Genomic DNA, 22,152 nt, shown 5'->3' on the forward strand with positions numbered 1-22,152 from the left:
GTTTCGTTCTCGCGTTCTGAGAGGCTCTCGCTAGGCGCAGCGACCGGTTTCCGTGGCAACAGGAAAGCGCGGGAATTACAGATTAATCGCAACTGCGACAGCGCTGTGTGAGCTTTCCTGACCAAGGGCTGTCCGGGGGGTTTTTCAGAGAACTGGGCCTCTGGGCCCGGGAACCACAGACGCTTTGCTCTGGGTAAAGGTGAGAGAACCTGGGGAAGGGAGAGGGGCCCACAGGGTGCTCCGGGGACAGGCAGTAAACAGGTGTGGAGACAGCAGGGGAGAGGTGACTCCTGAAGGCGAAGCAAGATGGGTGTTATCTGCCAAGGGGCGGGCGGAAGATGGAACCTGAGAAGCCTAAGACGTTGAATCTGGGGAAATCGTGGGGAGGGGGGTAATTTGTGGGTCACACGGTCGGGGGGAGGCGCTGAAGATAAGGGAGGGGGCAGGGTGTCTCCGAGGGGGAATCCTGATGGTGGAAACTGGAATGGGTCTTGAGGGGGACATCATGGTATACAAAGATGGGCTGGTATATGTAAGATGGAGACCCAGAGGGAAAACGGGGTGCACGAATGTGTCTGGGAAGAGGAGGAAACAGAATTTTGTGGGAGGAAGAGCCGTTAAGAACTGGATTCATAGGTGTTTCTGAGAAGGGACAAGAAGGAAGTAGAGGGGCGAGCCTCCCTAGGCACATACGCTGCTGGCATGGATGTGCCTGAGGAGGATCCTGAGATGAGTGCAGGCCAGTGGGAAACACTGGGGAAGGACAGGGGTGGGGAGCATTGGTTAGTGTTGATTTTGATTTTAAGCGAGAAAAAGAAAACATCCGGGATGATTGGAGAATTAGGTGGCTACCACCACTCACCCAGTCAGTCACCCCACTGTGGCTTTCCCGTTCTTGGAGAAAGGAAAAGACTAAAAGAAAGTGATTGGAGGCTAGATGTGAAAAAATAGAGAATTTAAATGGTCTTAATTACAAAAAACTTATAGAATTTTTTAAAAATAAGGTTTTTGTCATTAGTTCTATGGTTGATCTGATACTAAAGCATTCCAATCTTAAATGGCACTTAATGAAACCAAGCTTTTAAACCTTTTAACGTGATTTATTTACATATATATTTAAGTTCATGTGTTAAAGTTCATGGGAACAGGAAGAAATGGATTTTTCTGCGGATCACGTTGAAGAAGTACAAAATGTCCTTAATGATATGCAGAAAATCTTAGAGTGTCCAATCTGGTAAGTCAAGAGTTTATTAATTTGAGATTCTTCCTTATGTCCGATGCAAATGAATAGAATTGACCTTAGATAGAAAGGAGAAAAAATTATAATTTTTTTAAGATTAAGCTATTAAAGTTGCTGCTTTTCTTAACTGAAGAGCTTTAGGAATATAAGAAATTACTCCTTTTTCTCCACTCTAACCTTCCCTCTGTGTCACCTCAACACACACAGCCCCCTGTCTTGAATGTCCACAGGCTGTCTTGATTGGCTCTATATTGGGGCAAGGATCTGGTTTGGCTTAAGTGGCATTTGGGCATTTCATCCATCTCTACAACCAGCTTGATCACTTGGAATGGACATAGTTAATAACGGCAAAATAAAATCACAAATGCTTGGTGTCAGTGAGTGGGTAGGTCTTGGGAGAACCTTTGGTGGAAACTAGCCCTATACTATATTTAAATAAGAATACTGTGAGTCCTCAAAGCCTTTAGCAAGTTTCTTTGACCCCACCCCCCAGATTTATTCATTTATTTAAAAATTTTTATTTTTTATACAATTTTTAAAGGTTAATCTCCATTTACAGTTATTCTAAAATATTGGCTATATTCCTCATGTTGTATAATACATCCTTGTAGCCTATCTTACACCTAATAGTTTGTATCTCTCACCCCCCAACCCTATACTGCCCCTCCCCCCTCTTAGACTTTTTGAGTGAGCCTTTGTTTCCTGCATCTACAAAATAAGGAGGAGACTAGAATAGTAAAGGTTTTTTTAGATTGAAGTGTAATTTACATACAGTGAAATGCAGAGAGCTTAAGTGTACAAGTCTATGAGTTTGGGCAAGTGTATATATATCTGAGTAACCCAGTCAAGATATAGAACATTTCCGGGCTTCCCTGGTGGCACAGTGGTTAAGAATCTGCCTACCAATGCAAGGGACACAGGTTCGAGCCCTGGCCGGGGAAGATCCCACAAGCCACGGACAACTAAGCCCGTGCACCACAACTACTGAGCCTGAGCTCTAGAGCCCGCAAGCCACAACTACTGAGTCCACGCGCCTAGAGCCTGTGCTTCTCAACAAGAGAAGCCACCGCAATGAGAAGCCCACGCACTGCAACGAAGAATAACCCCCGCTCGCTGCAGCTAGAGAAAGCCTGCGCACAGCAACGAAGACCCAACACAGCCATAAATGAATGAATGAATGAATGATATAGAATGCTTCCATCACCCCAGAAAGTTATCTTGTGTGGATTCAGGAGCTCTTAACTTGCTGACCCTCCACGACCCTTGGAAGCCTATAGATAGAACTGTATTCTTATATAATTGTTTCTTATGTAATTTTATATTTTGTATTTTATATATTTAAAAGCATTGCTCTAAGAAAGGGGTTCATGAGCTTTACCAACTGCCAAAGGGAGTCCATGGTACAACAAAGGTTATGAACCCCAGGTAGTCACTAGCTGACCTCAATGGTATCTCTTAAATCTATAAAATAAATTAAAAACCATACCTCAGAATTTCTTGGTAAAAAGCCAGAAAGGCAATTTAGGAGGATTACTGACTATCCTCTTCCTTCTGTTCTCTTAATTCTGGTCATTCTGGCCTCTTCAGTGCTCTTCAGACATGCGACATATTCTCCTGCCTCTGAGCTTTTATGCTTGCTACACCCTCTGCCTGCAACATTCTTCCCCTGGTAATTGCATGGCTCACAAATCTTGATTGAAATACCATCTTTCAAAGAGGCAGACAGTCCCAGTTTAAAATTGTAACACTCCCACCCTCAACACATCCCTTATCCCCCTTGTTTTCCATAATGCTTATTTTTTACATAACTTAAAACTATCTGACATTCTGTATAATTTATTTATCCTTTTTCTCAACCCCCACAGAATATAAACTCCCAAGGGCAGAGGTTTTTACTTGTTTTATTTACTTCATATCTTCAGTAGTTAGAACAGTATCTGGGACATAGTAGCCACTCAGTAAACATTTATTGAAGGTATTAAGTAATAAACTAAATTGGTTCTTTGATAATTTAGTGGTTTTTAACATGGTAATAGTGGTGGGTATTCAAAAAGTAAACTGAAAAGTTTTACCTTTCCTTTGTGCTTAATGAAAGTTATTTTTCATATTTGGAGTCAAGTAAATAAGATTTTTAAAAATGCAAGTTGTGTTTTCAGAGAGAAACAAGATTTATAAGTAACCTACCTTCTGCTCCCCCGCCTCTCAACATTTCAGCTAAACAAGAACCAAAGCTAAATGAGCTTTACAGCTTAATGTATGAAACATCAGAGCCAGGCAAGCAGGAAATGACAATTGGAAAAAAAATTGCTTTTGAAAAAGCATAAAACTTACTCATGATGATTATAAGGAGTGATCAAAAAGTCCTTAATAATATGACATTTGGGTCCATTTATTTTACATTTCCATGGGACTCAGTCATAATAATGTAATGTTCTTTCTCATTCTGGCAAAGTAAACCATCAAATGAAAAACTCAGATACATAAAAATTAAAGATGTGAGAATGAAAGTTAATGTTAAATTTTTATTTTCAGTCAACTACTGTGTATTTTCCAGCTCCTTATTTATTAATTTTTTCTATCTGTTTTTTTTTTTTTTTCCTTTGGGCTGCGTTGGGTCTTGGTTGCTGTGCTCAGGCTTTCTCTAGTTGTGGTGAGCAGGGGCTGCTCTTCCTTTTGGTGCACGGGCTTCTCATTGCAGTGGCTTCTCTTGTTGTGGAGCACAGGCCCTAGAGCGTGCAGGCTTCAGTAGTTGTGGCATGTGGGCTCCGTAGTTGTGGCTCGCAGGCTCTAGAGCACAGGCTTAGTAGTTGTGACGCACGGGCTTAGTTGCTCCGCAGCATGTGGAATCCTCCCGGACCAGGGATCAAACCCATGTCCCCTGCACTGGCAGGCGGATTCTCAAACACTGTGCCACCAAGGAAGTCCTCAATCTGTTTTCTATTAGAAATAGACCTGGGTTTTTAAACTAAGACTGTTCTTCCTGGTTGTTAAACCTTAAACTCATACCTAGTTCACTTTTTTTTTTAACATTGCCTAGAACAGTACAATTTGCAGTTAATGTCTTAATAAATGATTCCTGACTGTGAATGGAAACAATGTTATTTATGGTAACTATAGGGTAGGTTTCCAGCTTCTTTGAGGTCTCAAGCTAAAATTCCTTCTCCTGGCCCCTGAGTCATTATTGGCATTTATTTCTGATAACTGGTAGTTCTTTCTAACTCTTTACACATGAATATACAAATTCTTTGACTTTCGAAGAGTTTGCTAAAATGTGTATCCCAGTGGGTGGTGGTTGTTTTTTGAACATAACCTAGCTTCTTTCTCCAATCACTTACCATCTTGGAAGCTCTAAATATAAATATGCAGTAGGCCTAAAATATTTCCTGGTTTGAAAGGTTTTAAATATTTGAGTCACTTTTATTTTATTTTATTCTTTATTTATTTTCAATATAAATTTATTTATTTATTAATTTATTTATTTTCGGCTGAGTTGGGTCTTTGTTGCTGCGCACGGGCTTTCTCTAGTTGCGGCGAGTGTGGACTACTCTTCGTTGCGGTGTGCAGGCTTCTCATTGCGGTGGCTTCTCTTGTTGTAGAGCACAGGCTCTAGGCACAGCGGCTTCAGTAGTTGTGGCACGCAGGCTCCAGTAGTTGTGGTTTGCGGGCTCTAGAGCACAGGCTCAGTAGTTGTGGCGCACAGGCTTAGTTGCTCTGTAGCATGTGGAATCTTCCCGGACCAGGGCTCGAACCCGTGTCCCCTGCATTGGCAGGTGGATTCTTAACCACTACGCCACCAGGGAAGTCCCTGAATCACTTTTATAGTAAACATTTACTTTCATCAGGACCTAGAAGAGAACATTTTAATTTTTTTCTTTTCATTCCCATTCTCTCTTCAAGCTTTTCCTTCAACAGTAATTACTTTTTTATGTATTGGAGTTTTCATCTGTTCAAAGTTTGTGTTTACAGTATGTTTGTATAGCTTGGTTTTTAATTACTATACTGAAATATAATTATCTCAGAATTGAGTCAGTGGTGAGAATGAAAGCCATCTGGTATCATAGCTAAATCCAACTTCTCTTTTACTGAGAATTTCTTTTGCTGTCTAGCATATCTGAAGAATAGTGATTTACTAACAAATCAGGGTTTTCTTTGTTTTTCTTTTTAAAATCACTTTCAGTCCCAATGATAATACTAACATTGGTACAAGTCATCTCAGGTTGCATTTAATTTTATTCTCAGAATAGCCTCAAGAGACTGGTAGAGTGGGTGACCGAGAAGGAAACTGAGGTTCAGGTAGAGTGGTTGGCCTGAGATCACTCTGCTAACAAAGAGAACTGTAGTAGAAACCCAGTCTTCTGACTTACTCTGGTATTTTCTTTTCATTGCCCTGTGCTACGTCAGAAACCCCATGATTGCGAGAGTTGTGTTACCAAACCCTTCATAAGGAGACTATTGTCCCCCAGCTTTTCTTGTGATCCTTTTCTAAAAAGTTAAACATTTAATGAACCACATTCCTATCACATACACAGGTTACCTGTTCTTTGATGTCTTGCCTGAACTTTACCAAGAATCAGTTTCTGAAACTCATTCAGAATAAAAACTGAAGACTTAAAATAGCCTGTAGGTTCCTACATGCTCAGGCTCCCACCTACCTCTCTGACCTCTTCTACTAGTACCTTCCCCTTGATTATCCATCCTAGACCTTGGCCTACTCGGTGTCCTTTAAAAACCCTGGGCATGGTCCTGCTCAGAGTCTGTCTTTTCTGCTCCCTCTGCTGGAATGTTCTTCCCCCAACTGTTGCACAGCTTGTTTCCTCACGTTGCTCAGCTGTCTGCCAGTGTCACCTTCTCAGTGAGGCCTTTCCTGACCACCCTGTATATACCCTTCCCCCCACACACTGCACTCCCTGTCCCCTTACCTTGCTTTATTTTTCTTTTTAGCACTTATTCCCATATATGTTTGTTTCTCAATCAACTGTCTACCACAACTAGAATGTAAGTTCTGTGAGGGCAGGCTTTATTTTGTTCACTGCTGTATTTGCATCTCCAAGAGCAGTGCTTGCACATGGTAGATGCACAATAAATACTTGTTATATTAGTAAATGAATTAATCTCAGGAGGGCCTTGAGATTTTGTGGTTAGATGGGTAGGGATGAGAATTTGAGTGATGTATTTTCTTTTCTGGAGATTTTAATATTTTTCTAAGTTTATTATTTTCTAAATTTTCTTCAGTGACTACTTATTACACTGTTCTTACAAAGTAATCACAAACCAAACATCATGTACCTCCTGAAGTGATGTAATAAAAGTACACAGAACTATCTCTAAAGTGTTCTTGCCAAAAAATTGAACCCAATTTTGACTGAGCCTGTAGGTCTAGTTTACAGGAAATAGAGGTTAGAGGGACAAGTTAAACCACATCATAGGGTTATAATCAGCAAAATCTAGAATGTGGGAAATTCTAGAGGTCAAATGACCTAGTTTTTAAAATAAATGACGAGGCAAAAAAAGAGTAGAAATCTGTAAATGAGACTTGAGATATATCAAGCAAATGCAATGTGTGGATCTTATTTGGATCCTGATTTAAATGAATTTAATTATTAAATTTTTATGAGACAGTGAGGGAAATTGGAACATTCGTTGTATATTAGATGATACTAGGGAAATTATTTTTTAGGAGTAATAATGGTTTCATGGTTAAACTAAAAAAGTCTTTATCTTTGAAAGATATATTCTGAAATATTTTTATTTTATTTTATTTTATTTTTTTTATTTTTTAATAAATTTATTTATTTTTGGCTGCGTTGGGTCTTCGCTGCTGCACATGGGCTTTCTCTAGTTGTGGTGAGCAGGGGCTACTCTTCTGTTGTAGTGCAAGGGCTTCTCATTGCGGTGGCTTCTCTTGTTGCGGAGCACGGGCTCCAGGTGCGCGGGCTTCAGTAGTCGTGGCGCACGGGCCCAGCCGCTCCGCGGCATGTGGGATCCTCCCGGACCGGGGCACGAACCCGTGTCCCCTGCATTGGCAGGCGGACTCTCAACCACTGCGCCACCAGGGAAGCCCTATTCTGAAATATTTATAGATGAAATGCTATGACAGCTGGGATTTTAAAAAATATTTATTTTATTTATTTTGGCTGCGCGTCGGGGCTTAGTTGCGGCACGTGGGATCTTCGTTGTGGCATGCGGGATCTTTTTAGTTGCGGCATGCAGGTTCTTAGTCGTGGCATGCAGGCTTCTTAGTTGCGGCATGCACGTGGGATCTAGTTCCCCCACCAGGGATTGAACGTGGGCCCCCTGCATTGGGAGTGTGGAGTCTTACCCCCGGGACCACCAGGGAAATCCCCTGGGATTTATTTTAAAATAATCTTGGCTTTGAGTGTATTTTGGTATGGATGAAATAAGATTGGCTGTGAGCTGATAACTGCTGAAATTGGGTTATGGTACATGGAGTTCATTTTACTGTTTTATTTGTGTAAATGCTTGAAGCCTTCCATATTAAGAAATAAAAAATAGGGGCTTCCCTGGTGGTGCAGTGGTTGAGAGTCCGCCTGCCAATGCAGGGGACGTGGGTTCGTGCCCCGGTCCGGGAAGATCCCACATGCCGCGGAGCGGCTGGGCCCGTAAGCCATGGCCGCTGAGCCTGCGCGTCCGGAGCCTGTGCTCCGCAACGAGAGAGGCCACAACAGTGAGAGGCCCGCGTACTGCAAAAAAAATAAAATAAAATAAAATAAATAAAAAATGAAAAGGCAATCACATGCCAAAAAAGTGCTACGAGGGAATTCAAAAGAAATACAAGAAGTTTTTGTCTTTGTGGAGCTTAAAGTTTAGTTAACATATAGGATGTGCACCCACAATGATAGCTCAAAAAAGGTATCAGTGAAAACTAATATGAAATAATATCATCTAATTTTTTAAATGCTAAAGATAACATAGAATGTAGAAAAGAATGATATATTCTGTTTTGATGTCTGAAAGCTCAGTGAGGGTAAGGATCATATTCTTTGCTGTATTTTTGGTTCCTAGTACAGCAGACATTTAATAAATATTTATTGAATGAACTTAAAGCCTTACTTTGACTAGTTATAGCAGCTTAAAGTTGAACTTCTTTATTAAGAATTCATTTATTCATTTATTTTTAAATGAATTATTGAACCTCATTTCTCTTCTTTTTTTTTTTTTTTTTCCCTACCCTTCTAGTCTGGAGTTGATCAAAGAGCCTGTTTCCACAAAATGTGATCACATATTTTGCAAGTAAGTTTGAATGTTTTATGTGGCTCCATTATTAGCTTTTGTGTTTATCCTTCATAACACAGGAAACACCTAGCTTTATTAAAGCTTTAGCTTCTTCAATTATGTGAAAACGAATCGTAAGTTTTTGTAGCCATAGTTTGTGGTAAAATATTGGCATATTTATCTAGTGGGATATGAAATCACTTTGAACAGCTGTTTGTTTTTTGTGTCCATGGGTGAAAGCAGATTGCAAGCAGTTACGAAATAAGCAAATTGTGTTTCAACTGTCCCAGTTTCTCCTTTCTGTTCATTTCTGCATGTCCTTCTGCTCTCTGCCCTCTAAGGTTCAGTGTTTGCCTGCTTCATAATCCTTGTGAAAATAGGAAAGGACCTGATATCAGTTTATATTTAGGCTGAAATTCATTCATACCAATGATTCAAGTTATATTTACATTTTTAAGGATTTTGCCCTTTGAAATGGATATGTTTCTTGATGGAATAATTTCAGAAAAAGTTTGGTAGGTAATTTTGTGGAACAGGGGGTTTTCTCCTTTCCTTGATGTTAAGCTATGATTGCCCTGAATGCCAACTTATTTCTTTTGAAGCATTTTTTTCTTTTTTTAATTGAAAAGGCAAGCCATGTCAATGGTAATGCATTTACTAGCATAAATGATGCAAAGTATTTTTCCCTCCTACCTCAAACCCCTGCCTCTCCCTTCTCTCCCCAGAAAAAAACCACAATTATCAATTTCTTACGTATCCTCTAAGGAAGTTTTAGATTCAAGAGTTCGTAACTTGGGATTCATGAATGGTTTTCATGAATTTCCTAGAATTATATTGAATTTTAAGCTCAATTGTATTAAAAATATGGGCCTGTGCAGTTTTCTGGGAAGACAGTTCATAATTTTCATCAGCTTGGAACGTTTCTGTAACCTAGAAAACATGAAAAGCTTCTGCATTAAGGATAATGAGGGCTGGCTGAAGCTGGAGGAAACCTGTTCCCTTTGGAGGGATATCCTCTGAGCACAAGTCTGCCAGCTGGCCAGCCCCTTCCTTCCTCTGAATTTTACCTTCTTGCTATTTATCTGTCCCAACAAGGATCCAGAGCCCATTTCCACTGTCACCCCTTTTCCAGGTCACGCCACTGGCCTAGATCTGTTCCCAACAGTTTCCTTCTCATTCTTCAGGCCCTTCTCCCTGGTCAGGTGTCATGGCAGCACGGCTTTATCTCTCCTTCAAGAATTTTTAGTTTTGTGGCCTCTAGAGGGAAGCTTCTGAAACTGTCTGTGGTATAGGGCCATTTTCTTTATAGATCAGTACCTTTATAAAACAAAATTTTAAGGTCCCACTATTTAAAAGGTTACAGATAGCTGAAGACTAACCTTTTAAATGCTGGGACTTTCACTGTTTCTTGACAAGAATCTTTCTGAAATGTACTGTATGCTTTCCTGTCCCCTTGAATAATGAACATACGGTATTATAGTGTGTAAAGAAGAGATTAAATTATGAACATTCATTACTTTGAGAGCTGTGGAAGAAGGCAGTTTTACAGGCAGAGGAAATAATATGAGCAAAGGTATGAAGAGAAGAAAGAATATGTTCAGGAAAAAGAAACTAACTTTTCATATACATAGAGGAGTTGTATTACAAAAGGAAGGAGCCCTCAGAGGGGAGATGATATTTGCAAGAGAGAAAGATCCAAGAGGAGGCAGAGTGATTGGAACTAGAAAATGGATGCTAGAAAGAGAAATAGTTGTTTGTTATTCAGTGAAGTTGGAGGTAAAGACATCTGTTGAGATTGAGAAGGTTAAAGTTGGCAACTGGAAGAGAGTGAAAAAGGCTTGCAATTCCTAATATGGAGGATAGGAAAAGCAGAATAGCCAGGCTTTTTTTTTTTTTTTTTTTTTTTGCGGTACGCGGGCCTCTCACTGTTGTGGCCTCTCCCGTTGCGGAGCACAGGCTCCACACGCGCAGGCTCAGCGGCCATGGCTCGTGGGCCCAGCTGCTCTGCAGCATGTGGGATCTTCCCGGCATCGGCAGGCGGACTCTCAACCACTGCGCCACCAGGGAAGCCCTAGCCAGCCATATTTTAAGTGATAAGTTAGAATTAAAAGTTTAGTATAATGCCTGCGTGATAGATCAACTTTTTCATGAAATATCTTCTGTAATACCTTTATAGTCTGAATAACACCTTGATCTATATGATAAGAAAGCTCAGAAAAATACCCCCAAGCATTAATTGTATTTTCTCAAGGTGAGCTCTAATTGCTAACGATAACGCAGCTTTATTGACCAGAGTAAGCCTGTAGTTCTGAAATCTTTCATGAGATATACAGAAAGTACAATGGTACCAGTTTAGAAAATATTACTTAGGCCATTCATGCATTAGCTTGCAGCTTCCAAACAACAGATGAAATGTGTAATATTTTTTGAAAGATCTAGACCACATTGTCCAAAGAGATATAATCTGAGCCATATAAATCTAACTTAAATTTTCTAGTAGCCACATTACCAAAAGGCTTTTTTATTTCATTATTATTTTTTTTGGCGCTACGCGGGCCTCTCACTGTTGTGGACTCTCCCGTTGCGGAGCACAGGCTCCGGATGCGCAGGCTCAGCGGCCACGGCTCACGGGCCCAGCCGCTCCGCGGCACGTGGGATCTTCCCGGACCGGCGCACGAACCCGTGTCCCCTGCATCGGCAGGCGGACTCTCAACCACTGCGCCACCAGGGAAGCCCCAAGGCTCTGTTTTTTAATCAAACCTCTGGTTTGTACTTTAGTTCCAACAATTAAGAAGCTACCTTTTTAAAAAATTTTTACTGGAGTATAGTTGATTTACAACGTTGTGTTAGTTTCAGGTGTACAGGAAAGTGAATCAGTTACACATATACATATATTCACTCTTTTTTAGATGCTTTTCCCATACAGGCCATTACAGAGTATTGAGTAGAGTTCCCTGTGCTATACAGTAGGTCCTTATTAGTTATCTATTTTATATATAGTAGTGTGTATATGTCAAGCCCAATCTTCCAATTTATCCCTCCCCCACCAAGAAGCTATCTTGAGCTCTTCATCTGGGAGATTCTGCCTAGGTTCCTTGCCCAGTATCCCAGTCCCCTGAGTCAAGGCTCTTGTCTCCTAGGGATGAGAATCTTACCACTAACCCTCAGCCTCCTATGGCTGGGTCCCTGCTACTTTTCTTCCCTTATAACTACCACCCTGAACTTCTCATTTCTGCTGCTAGACTCCTGAGAGACTATGTTCAATCTACTTGCTAGATTATCCATCTCTTGCCTATGTCTGGACCTCTGACATACTGACCTATTACTAGATTACAGAATTCCCTGGTGTCATGATCTAATGTATCCAGCCGTGAAACGTCCCCGACACTGACTCATCACTTATCTGGATCTCCCCAGTTAATTGACCCCAAGACTTGCCTTACTTGGTCTATCTGGTCTTTAAACCTCAGCCTTCCTTGGTCTAGTCCCTCTTAGTATCCTCCATATAAGTGTATGGAAAGGTTATCATTCCAGAGCACTGCTTCTCAAACTTTAATGTGCATAAGAATCTCCTGGGGATCCTGTTAAAATGCAGATTCTGATTCAGCAGGTTTGGGGTACAGCTGAGATTCTAGGAACTTCCCATGTGATGTGGTTGCTACAGACCCATGAGTCCCACTTTGAGTAGTTAGTTTCTAGAGCTGTGTTGTCCAATACAGCTGCCACATGTGGCTATTGAGCACTTGAAATATGGCTAGTCCGAGCTAAAATGTACTGTAAGTATGGAAAAACACAAGCTTTCAGAGACCTACTACAAAAAAAGAATGTCAAATATCTCATTAATATTTTTATATTTTGAAATGATAAAATTTTAGCCATAATTGGGTTAAAAATATATAACTATATTAATTTCACCTTTTAAAAAAACCTTTTGGGGGCTTCCCTGGTGGCGCAGTGGTTGAGAGTCCGCCTGCTGATGCAGGGGACACGGGTTCGTGCCCCGGTCTGGGAAGATCCCACATGCCGCGGAGCGGCTGGGCCCGTGAGCCATGGCCGCTGAGCCTGCGTGTCCGGAGCCTGTGCTCCGCAATGGGAGAGGCCACAACAGTGAGAGGCCCGCATACCGCAAAAAACAAAACAAAACAAAAAAAACAGAGCCTTAAGACTTCCCTCGTGGCGCAGTGGTTAAGAATCCGCCTGCCAATGCAGGGGACACGGGTTTGAGCCCTGGTCTGGTAAGATCCCACATGCCATGGAGCAACTAAGCCCATGCGCCACAACTGCTGAGCCCATGTGCCACAATTACTGAAGCCCACGTGCCTAGAGCCCGTGCTCCGCAACAAGAGAAGCCACTGCAATGAGAAGACCATGCACTGCAACGAAGAGTAGCCCCCGCTTGCCACAACTAGAGAAAGCCTGCGCACAGCAACAAAGACCCAACACAGCCAAAAATAAATAATTTTTTTTAAAAAAGAAAAGAAAACAGAACCTTATTTATACAAACTGACAAGGTTTGGTGGGACCAGCAACATAAGTGGATGCTGAGACGCTAAGCTGTGGAGCTCTCAGGGTCTTTATTTCCTTTAACAAGGGACCATATTTGTCTATTATCTTAGCTCTGTTGATAGTAAGCCAGGGCACCCAATATAACTGAAGGTAGCCAAAAGTCAGCTTGCCTTTATTTTGCTTGTACTTAGAACTATTAATTCATTGCTTCCTGCCAGGATAGACTTGGACAAGCAACTCAAAATTAGATGAGTTTCCATAACTTGTTAAACTGTTCAGGGTGTAGATGTGCTCAAAAATCAGTACTCTGAAAAGTCCCCCAAGTTTGTTTGTGGCACTGTGATTTTACTATTCTCCATCAGCGTTTTCTTAAAAAGCTGAAGCTGCCCTTTAGAAAACATACTGCATTTTCTTTAAAAATGTATTGCCTTTCCTTAACCATTGGGCTTTAGAAACCCAAGAATCCCAAAACTTTTCTTAGACCTTTTCACTAAGAACCTTTTGTAGAACTTGTATATGTGTTTTCATTTAATTAGTGCATCACATAGATTCCCCAGGGTTCTAAAACAGAGTTTAATAAATTCTTCTGAGCCCTGAAAGACATGCCACTGTTCTGTTGATCTGTCAATATTTTCCTTAGCTCAGTCTTTTCAAGTCATGTACAAGTTTATTTTCTCTTTTGAGTTTAGTTAATAACCTTTATGAGTTTGTTCTTTTTCTAGCATAAAGAAAGATTGGAACTCATAATATCTTGGTTGATTTCTACGTATCTGGTTCTCCTGTGTTACTTATGTAATTATTGTACAGGCTGCAACATCTATAGCTTGGCTTATCACGCAGTATCTTAGCTGCTGTATTCTGCAGTACTATGTTTAGGGAATTACCTCCCTACCTCTACTCTGAATTGTTGAATTGTACCATTTGCCAGTGTGATGCATTGATGCCTCCTAGAGCCATTATGGTAGAGTGCAGGTAACATTTGCATCTTCTCAAGGAGTGGTAGCCTCTATTTTGTGGCTCTTTAAATGGACTTTATGGGACTTCCCTGGGTCCAGTGGTTAGGACTCTGTGCTCCCAATGCAGGGGGCCCAGTTTCGATCCCTGGTCGGGGAACTAGATCCCGCATGCCTCCCGCATGCCGCAACTAAAGATACCACATGCCGCAACAGAGGTCCCACACACGGCAACGAAGATCCCCCATGCCACAACTAAGGCCCAGCACCGCCAAATAAATAAATAAATGTTTAAATGGGCTTTATATACAGAGCAGGTAGCTTTTTGATACCCCTGTCCCCTAAACTATAGAATTGTTGTCAAGTGCAATGTGGTAGTTCAAGCAACTATACAAGTGAAGAAGGACCCCTGGGTCTCCTTGACCAAACCTACCTACATTTACTTTCTCTGGTGGAAAAACCATGGGCTTTGCTACAGTTCAATCCTAGATCGAGTATCACCTTTACCACTTACTTGATTACTGTATGATCTGGGACAAGTCTTTACTGTAAAATGAAGATCATACTTCAGGGTTGTATAGACTGAGAGAGAGCAATGCATGTTAAAGGACCTGGCCAGTAAAAAGTGCTTTCTAAGTGTCTGCTGGCTCACCATTCCCACTGCCTTTTCAGCTCCCTAAATCTTTGGCTCACCATTCCCACTGCCTTTTCAGCTCCCTAAATCTTCTTTCCTGGCTCTCTTCAATGTCGGTATCTTCTCTACTCCCTTCCCCAGTCACCTCCCTCGCCATAATATTATGTCCTTTATAATAGCAGGGATTTTGTTTTCCTTTTCCACTGAATTTCTTGCATCTAGAACAATACTGCACATGTAGTAAATACTGGTTGTATCAGTGAATCACTGCTTTTAATAATCATCACCACAGCTACTTCTGCTCTCTTCCCTTTTTTCCATTCTACCTCTCTTGAGTCTTCTTTTGTCTTCTTCCTATGGGAACGTTGATCTTTATGGACACCACCAGCCAATGGGAGCAGTATTTTCCTTTCTTGAGAAAGCTGACTCAGGACTTCCCTGGTGGTTCAGTGGGTAAAACTCAGTGCTTCCAATGCAGGGGGCCCGGGTTTGATCCCTGGTTGGGGAACTAGAATCCCTCATGCATTCTAGAACTAAGAGTCCGCATGCCACAACTAAGAGTCAGCATGCTGCAGCTAAGAAGCCCGCATGCTGCAGCTAAGACCCGGCGCAGCCTAAATAAATAAATGTTAAAATCTTTATTTTAAAAAAAAGGAAGCTGACTCTGAACAGGTTGCATATGATTTTCAAGTCTTCTTAGCCATATTCAGCGTCTGAGACAAAGAAGAAAATTGTTCTTTATCCAAAGCCATTCTAAAACCCTGAATGAGCCTCCTTCATTCCTTAGATGTCTAGTGAGCAGCTTGGTTATGCCAGATACTCTGTTGGGCATTGTGAATATAAAAAGGAGCATGTTTTCTTCCAGCCTTGAGGGGTTTTGTTTTGTTTTTTATTTTATTTATTTATTTATTTATGGCTGCGTTGGGTCTTCGTTGCTGTGCGTGGGCCCTCTCTAGTTGTGGTGAGCGGGGGGCTACTCTTCGTTGCGGTGCACGGGCTTCTCATTGCGGTGGCTTCTCGTTGCGGAGCATGGGCTCTAGGCGCACGGGCTTCAGTAGTGTGGCATGCGGGCTCAGTAGTTGTGGCGCACGGGCTTAGTTGCTCTGTGGCACGTGGGATCTTCCTGGACCAGGGCTCAAACCCGTGTCCCCTGCATCGGCAGGCGGATTCTCAACCACCGTGCCACCAGGGAAGAAGTCCTGTGTACAAGTTTTATGTGGACTTACGTTTTCATTTCTCCTGGAAAGAAACCTAGGAGTAGAATTGCAGAGTCTTATGGTAACTCTGTTTAACATCTTGAGGAACTGCCAAACAGTTTTCCGAAGTGACGGCATTGTTTTATATTTCCACCAGCAATGAATGAGGATTTCAGTTGCTCCACATCTTCGCCAATACTTATTATCTGTCTTTTTAATTAGGGCCATCATAGTGGGCATAAAGTGGCATCTCATTGTGGCTTTGATTTCCTTTTTCCTAATGACTAATGATATCGAGCATCTTTTCATGTGCTTATTGACCATTTGTATATCTCCTTTGGAAAAAATAGTTCTTCATATCCTTTGCCCATTTTTTAATTGGGTTATTTCTTTTTTTATAGAATTTTAAGAGTTCTTCATATATTCTGGATACAAGTCCCTTATCAGATATATGATTAACAGATATTTTCTCTCATTCTGTGGATTGTCCCTTCTCTTTCTTCATAGTATTATTTGTAACACCAAAGTTTTTAAGTTTGATGTAGTCTAGTGTACCCATTTTTTCTTTGGTTGCTTGTGTTTTTGCCATTTATTTATTTATGAAATCATTGCTTAACCCATGGTCACAAACATTTATAGTTTTAGTTCTTACATTTAGTTCTGTGATCCATTTTGAGTTAATTTTTATGTATTGTGTAAGGTAGGAGTCTATCTTCATTTTTTTGCATGTGGATATCTAGCTGTCCCAGCACTATTTGTTGATAAGATTATTCCTTTTCCATTTAATTGTCTTGGTGCTGCTGTTGAAAATCAACAGTAGCATAGATGTATGTTTGTACTCTCATTCTATTCCATTTATGTATATGTCTATCCTTATGCTAGTACCATGGTGTCTTGATTACTGTAACTTTTGTATTGAGGTGCTGAGTTTTAAAACTAATTATAATCATTTTACTTGAACCACTTACCATTTATGTCTGATTATGCAGCATGAAATAATTATGAGTATATCATTAAATATGCCATATTCACTTTTAATAAGTTTTATTTGATCATAACAGTAAGCCATATGCATGTAAGTTCAGTTTTCATAGATCTTTGCTTATATAGTTCGTTTTCTGATTATACAGCATCTAAAAAGAATTAAAGAAGGCCACTGGTTGTAATTCACCTGCCATTATCTTTAAAATGGCTCTTAAGGGCAGTTGTGAGATTATCTTCTCATGGCTATTTGCTTTTTGAATATTCTCTCTGCAAAAAAAAAAATGTAACTTGAGTTGTTCTTTTCATTCTTTAAAATTTACAGATTTTGTATGCTGAAACTTCTCAACCAGAAGAAAGGGCCTTCACAGTGTCCTTTGTGTAAGAATGATATAACCAGAAGGTATATCATTTGGGTAGTTGGGAGGTTGGAAAAGTAGAAATTCCTTAATAACGTAGCTGGTATTCCTATCAAACCACTCATCAGTGGAAAAATGTATAAAAAAGTGCGTTTAGCGGACAGGGTAAATTATTTCTCAAGTCATTTTTCTGAAAATTTTGCAGTACATCTGCCTTATACAGGTACGAGCAATTCATTGCCTTTTTCTAATCCTTCTATATGATGCAAGAACTTGCAGCCTTATCTAATACAGGACTGTACCACCCTGACCCCATTGTCCTGATCCTGCTTTTATTTTTCTTCCTTGCGTATATTTCTACTTATTTACACACACACATATGCAATGCATTTATATATTGTGTGTCCCTCTGGCCAGGATGTAAGCTCTATTAGGGCACTGGCTTTGTCTGTCTCAGTCAACACTGTTTTCCCCATGTTTGACACATAGTAGTCACTCAGGTATGTCAATGAATAAATACATTATATTGTCCTACAACTGTCCTAAACCAAAATCTCTCTTTGGACATTGTTATCTGTCTGTGATTTTGAAATACTGTAATCATGATTAGGCAGAAATCCCTGAGACCTAGAAGTGGCAGTTTGGGTGGATGGGATTCAGATGTTCAGAATAATAAGTTCTCAATGCAATGGATTTATATCTACTGTGGATTCAAAGTACTATTATTTTAGATAGTTATAGGCTTTTGGTAAGTTTGAATGGCCAAAACAAATTATATAAACAATCAATATGCTATGTGGTTTATTCTGCTGTCAATGATGTTTTGATTAGTGAAATGTCACTAATAGCTCTGTTCTTTTCATATAGTTATTTTTTTAACTGTTGCTACTTTTTTTATTTGTTTACATGTCTTTCCTTATTTTAGTGTCCTTCAAAAGTTGGTAATCACTTGCTAAGTGTGTCTTTCAAACAATTTACTTTCAGAAGCCTACAAGAAAGTACAAGATTTAGTCAGCTTGTTGAAGAGCTATTGAAGATTATTCATGCTTTTGAGCTTGACACAGGATTGCAGAGTAAGTGTTGCATGACCCCAGGGGCCAATGCTCAAGTGGCCATCTATTAAAATGGAAGTTTGTGGAATTATTTTATATGAATATGTGGTAAGACCTTTTGGTCTAGGTTAACTTTAGCTCTTTATCTGTAATCTTTTTTTTTTTTTTTTTTTTTTGCGGTACGCGGGCCTCTCACTGTTGTGGCCTCTCCTGTTGCGGAGCACAGGCTCCGGACGCGCAGGCTCAGCGTCCACGGCTCACGGGCCCAGCCGCTCTGCGGCATGTGGGATCTTCCCGGACCGGGGCACGAACCCGTGTCCCCTGCATCAGCAGGCGGACTCTCAACCACTGCGCCACCAGGGAAGCCCCTGTAATCTATTTTTTAAATCATTCCCACTGGTCTCACACCTTATTTTATCCATACTAAGATGCACGTTTTTTATTTGCACATCTCCAAAATTGGGAGCAATTTACCATCAATGGTGTGTCATTGTTTAATTTAGTGTTTTCTTTCTTAGTGGTACAGAAAATAATGGTGCATTTTATATCACTGGTATTTTAGTTTCAGTGAAATATGGTATTAATAGGCAAATTTGTTAGTATTAAGGTGGGAAAAAAAGGAGTAGAAATAACTTTGGTCTGTGTGTTCGTTTCCTAGGAGTAGAACTTCTGAAGTTCATTTTTAAAAAAAGTATAGGCAACCTTTAATGCATTGTTTTAATATTGTACAACGAAGAGCATACACAGGCTTTCTCTTGGTTCTTTGCTTACAATTAATACATTTTTTTCTAACTGCAAAAATAATGTTTTCCTTTGTAATTCACAGTCGCAAACAGTTATAACTTTTCAAAAAAGGAAAATAACTCTCCTGAGCATCTAAAGGAGGAAGTTTCTATCATTCAAACTATGGGCTACCGAAACCGGGCCAAAAGACTTCAACAGAGTGAACCTGAAAATCCTACCTTGGTAAGGCCATTTTTGTGTATTCTGATAACATCTCTTTACTGAGCACTGTGAGTTGGTGAGTGTGCTATATGCTTATGGATTTACATAAAAAGTCAGTAAACAAGGGAAGATGGTAAATTAAGTGGCCAAACAAGAGTTAGAGGAGACAAGAGAAGGTCCCCGGTTTTAGTGCTTTGTTCATTCTGATGAACATATTTTTGTTCATATCTGTCTAAGATAGACACAAGGACACTGATGGTCAGCCTGCTAGTTTTTAAAATAACCATCTTATGGCAGTTCTCCAGGGACAAGGAAATTTATCTTCTATTTTATTTCCTCTGAAAAGTTGCCTGGAAAAAAAAAAATCGGTTTTTAACATTTGAAAATTGCTTCAAGTTAAAAGTGTAATTGTCAAAGAAAATGCAGAGATTTGCACTGTTGTTATTCATATGTGAATGAATAATGAAGATCTTAAAAATAATAGTTCTCTGGTTTCCCTGGTGGCGCAGTGGGTATGAGTCTGCCTGTCAATGCAGGGGACATGGGTTCGAGCCCCGGTCCAGGAAGATCCCACATGCCACAGAGCAACTAAGCCAGTGAGCCACAACTACTGAGCCTGCACTCTAGAGCCCGCAAGCCTAGAGCCTGTGCTCTGCAACAGGAGAAGCCACTGCAAAGAGGAGCCAGCGCACCACAGCGAAGAGTGGCCCCCGCTCACCACAACTAAAGAAAGCCCATGCGCAGCAAAGACCCAACGCAGCCAAAAATAAATAAATTAATTAATTAATTAAAAAAAAATAGTTCTCATAGTACCAGCATTCATTTTTCGGTAGATGTTGAAGGGCTTAAAAAGAAGAAGGAAAGCTTCATCAGAGCAAGGTCCCGTTTCTAAATATTCTCTCCTGTACTGAATATTCTTAGGCTTGCTGGGTTTTCTTTATTTTCATTTATCCTTTTTAAAAATTTACTTTGGGGCTTCCCTGGTGGTGCGGTGGTTAAGAACCCACCTGCCAACGCAGGGGACACGGTTTTGAGCCCTGGTCTGGGAAGATCCCACATGCCACGGAGCAGCTAAGTTGGTGCACCACTACTGAGCCTGCTCTCTAGAGCCCATGAGCCACAACTACTGAGCCTGTGTGCCACAACTACTGAGCCCACATGCCGCAACTACTGAAGCCCCCGCACGTACAGCCCGTGCTCCTCAACAGAAGCCACCACAATGAGAAGCCTGCACACACAACGAAGAGTAGCCCGTGTAGCCCCCGCTCGCCGTAACTAGAGAAAGCCCGAGTGCAGCAACGAAGACCCAATGCAGCCAAAAATAAATAAATAAATAAATAATGAAAAAAGAAAGACAAAAACAAAACCAAAAAGAAAAAAAAAATGCTTTCCTGGGCTTCCCTGGTGGCGCAGTGGTTGAGAGTCCGCCTGCCGATGCAGGGGACATGGGTTCGTGCCCCGGTCTGGGAAGATCCCACATGCCGCGGAGTGGCTGGGCCCGTGAGCCATGGCCGCTGGGCCTGCGCGTCCGGAGCCTGTGCTCCACAACGGGAGAGGCCACAACAGTGAGAAGCCCGAGTACCGAAAAAAAAAAAAAAAAAAAAAAAAAATGCTTTCCTTATCTTTAAAAATATTACACAGATAATACATATTTATTTTAGAAAAATTTAGAACAACAGAGAGGGGAAAAGTATTCAAAGCACACAAAACTCATACATTCTGGTGTGTAGTCTGCGAAGTGTTTTTTTTCAGGTGTCATAAATGTTAGCTAATTGATAATGATCTATTTGTTTTGTCCATGGCTTTGAGTTTCTGTTAAGAAAAAAAAAAGCACAGGACTGGCCAACAATTTGTTGATCATTCTTTACTGCTTAGCAGGAAACCAGTCTTAGTGTCCAGCTCTCTGACCTTGGAATTGTGAGATCTCTGAGGACAAAGCAGCAGATACAACCTCAGAATAAGTCCGTCTACATTGACTTGGGTAAGAGTCTCAGATTTTGTAAGTTTAGAATAATAGTTGCTGGATTCCTTGTCTAAGAGTTTTACCAAAAACCTTGGTCACAATTTACACAGTGGCAGGGAGCTCTAGGAAGTGAAAATAAAATAATTTTACTAGCCTTATGATGTGTTATAAATAATGTAAAAGATGCAGGTCTCACCTTAAAGAACCTTCCTTTGTAAAGAGAGCAAAAGAAAGGATGTCTGGTTATAAGTATGTGTAAATATACTTTGGAAATATGGAGAGTGGGGCTAAGGAAGAATGTGATGAGTGGGCTACAGCATTGGAGGGATCTAAGATAACTTGTACTAGACTAGAAAGACTTTTAAGAACAGCTGAGCTCAGTTCAAACAGGTCTCTCTATGTCTTATCCTTTAGAGTATATTTATAATTGGAAAGAACGGCCCTCCTTTGAGCTCCCAAGCACTAATGATTGACATAGCACTTATCATATTCTTTCGAAATTTCTTTTGTCTTTTCCCCTTTTAAGATCATAAGTTCCTAGACAACAGGTATTGCCTCATAAAAATAATCAAAATAATTATAATAGAGAATATTTAGGAGCACCTACTGTAGTGCACGCACTGGTGTGTTTTACTTGTGTAACTCATTTAAGATGCATGACAAACCTGAGATGATTACTACTATTATACTTATTTTACAGATGAGGGAATTAAGGCACAGAGAGGTTAAGAAATTTTGCCAAGGTCGTAAAGCTAGTAAGTGACAGAGTCATGATTCAAACCTGTGCTTATGACCACTTCTCTGTATTGCCTGACATATGTATCATTGTGTCTGCCATGTAGTGGGTGCTCAGTAAATATTTCTTGAAGATATGTTTTGCAACAAGTGTATTTTTTGAGTTTAACCCTTTCAATAAAAATCCTTTTATTGATTTGTTATTTGGGGGTATTTGGGGAATTTTTTTAGGATCTGATTCTTCTGAAGATACAATTACTAAGGCCAGTTATTTCAGGTGAGTCAAAGAGAGCCTTTTTCTATGAAGCTGGCATTTTTGTATCTAGTTAATATTAAGGATTGGTATTTCTTTAGG

General features: G+C 40.5%; 1 protein-coding gene across 1 annotated transcript in view; it reads left to right on the forward strand.

Annotated features, from left to right (window-relative positions):
- The first annotated feature begins 49 nt into the window (after positions 1-49).
- BRCA1 (BRCA1 DNA repair associated) overlaps positions 50-22,152 on the forward strand; it is a 63,479-nt gene continuing 41,376 nt past the window's right edge. Inside the window, 8 exon segments of the mRNA XM_081220385.1 lie at positions 50-199; positions 1,122-1,234; positions 8,438-8,491; positions 17,069-17,146; positions 18,087-18,175; positions 18,981-19,120; positions 20,978-21,080; positions 22,029-22,074. Of these exon segments, the coding sequence (XP_081076511.1) occupies positions 1,155-1,234; positions 8,438-8,491; positions 17,069-17,146; positions 18,087-18,175; positions 18,981-19,120; positions 20,978-21,080; positions 22,029-22,074 (590 nt within the window). The 5' untranslated portion in view covers positions 50-199; positions 1,122-1,154.

Source organism: Mesoplodon bidens, assembly GCF_964165515.1.
Source record: "Mesoplodon bidens genome assembly, chromosome: 19".
In the NCBI taxonomy this organism is placed as follows: Eukaryota; Metazoa; Chordata; class Mammalia; order Artiodactyla; family Ziphiidae; genus Mesoplodon; species Mesoplodon bidens.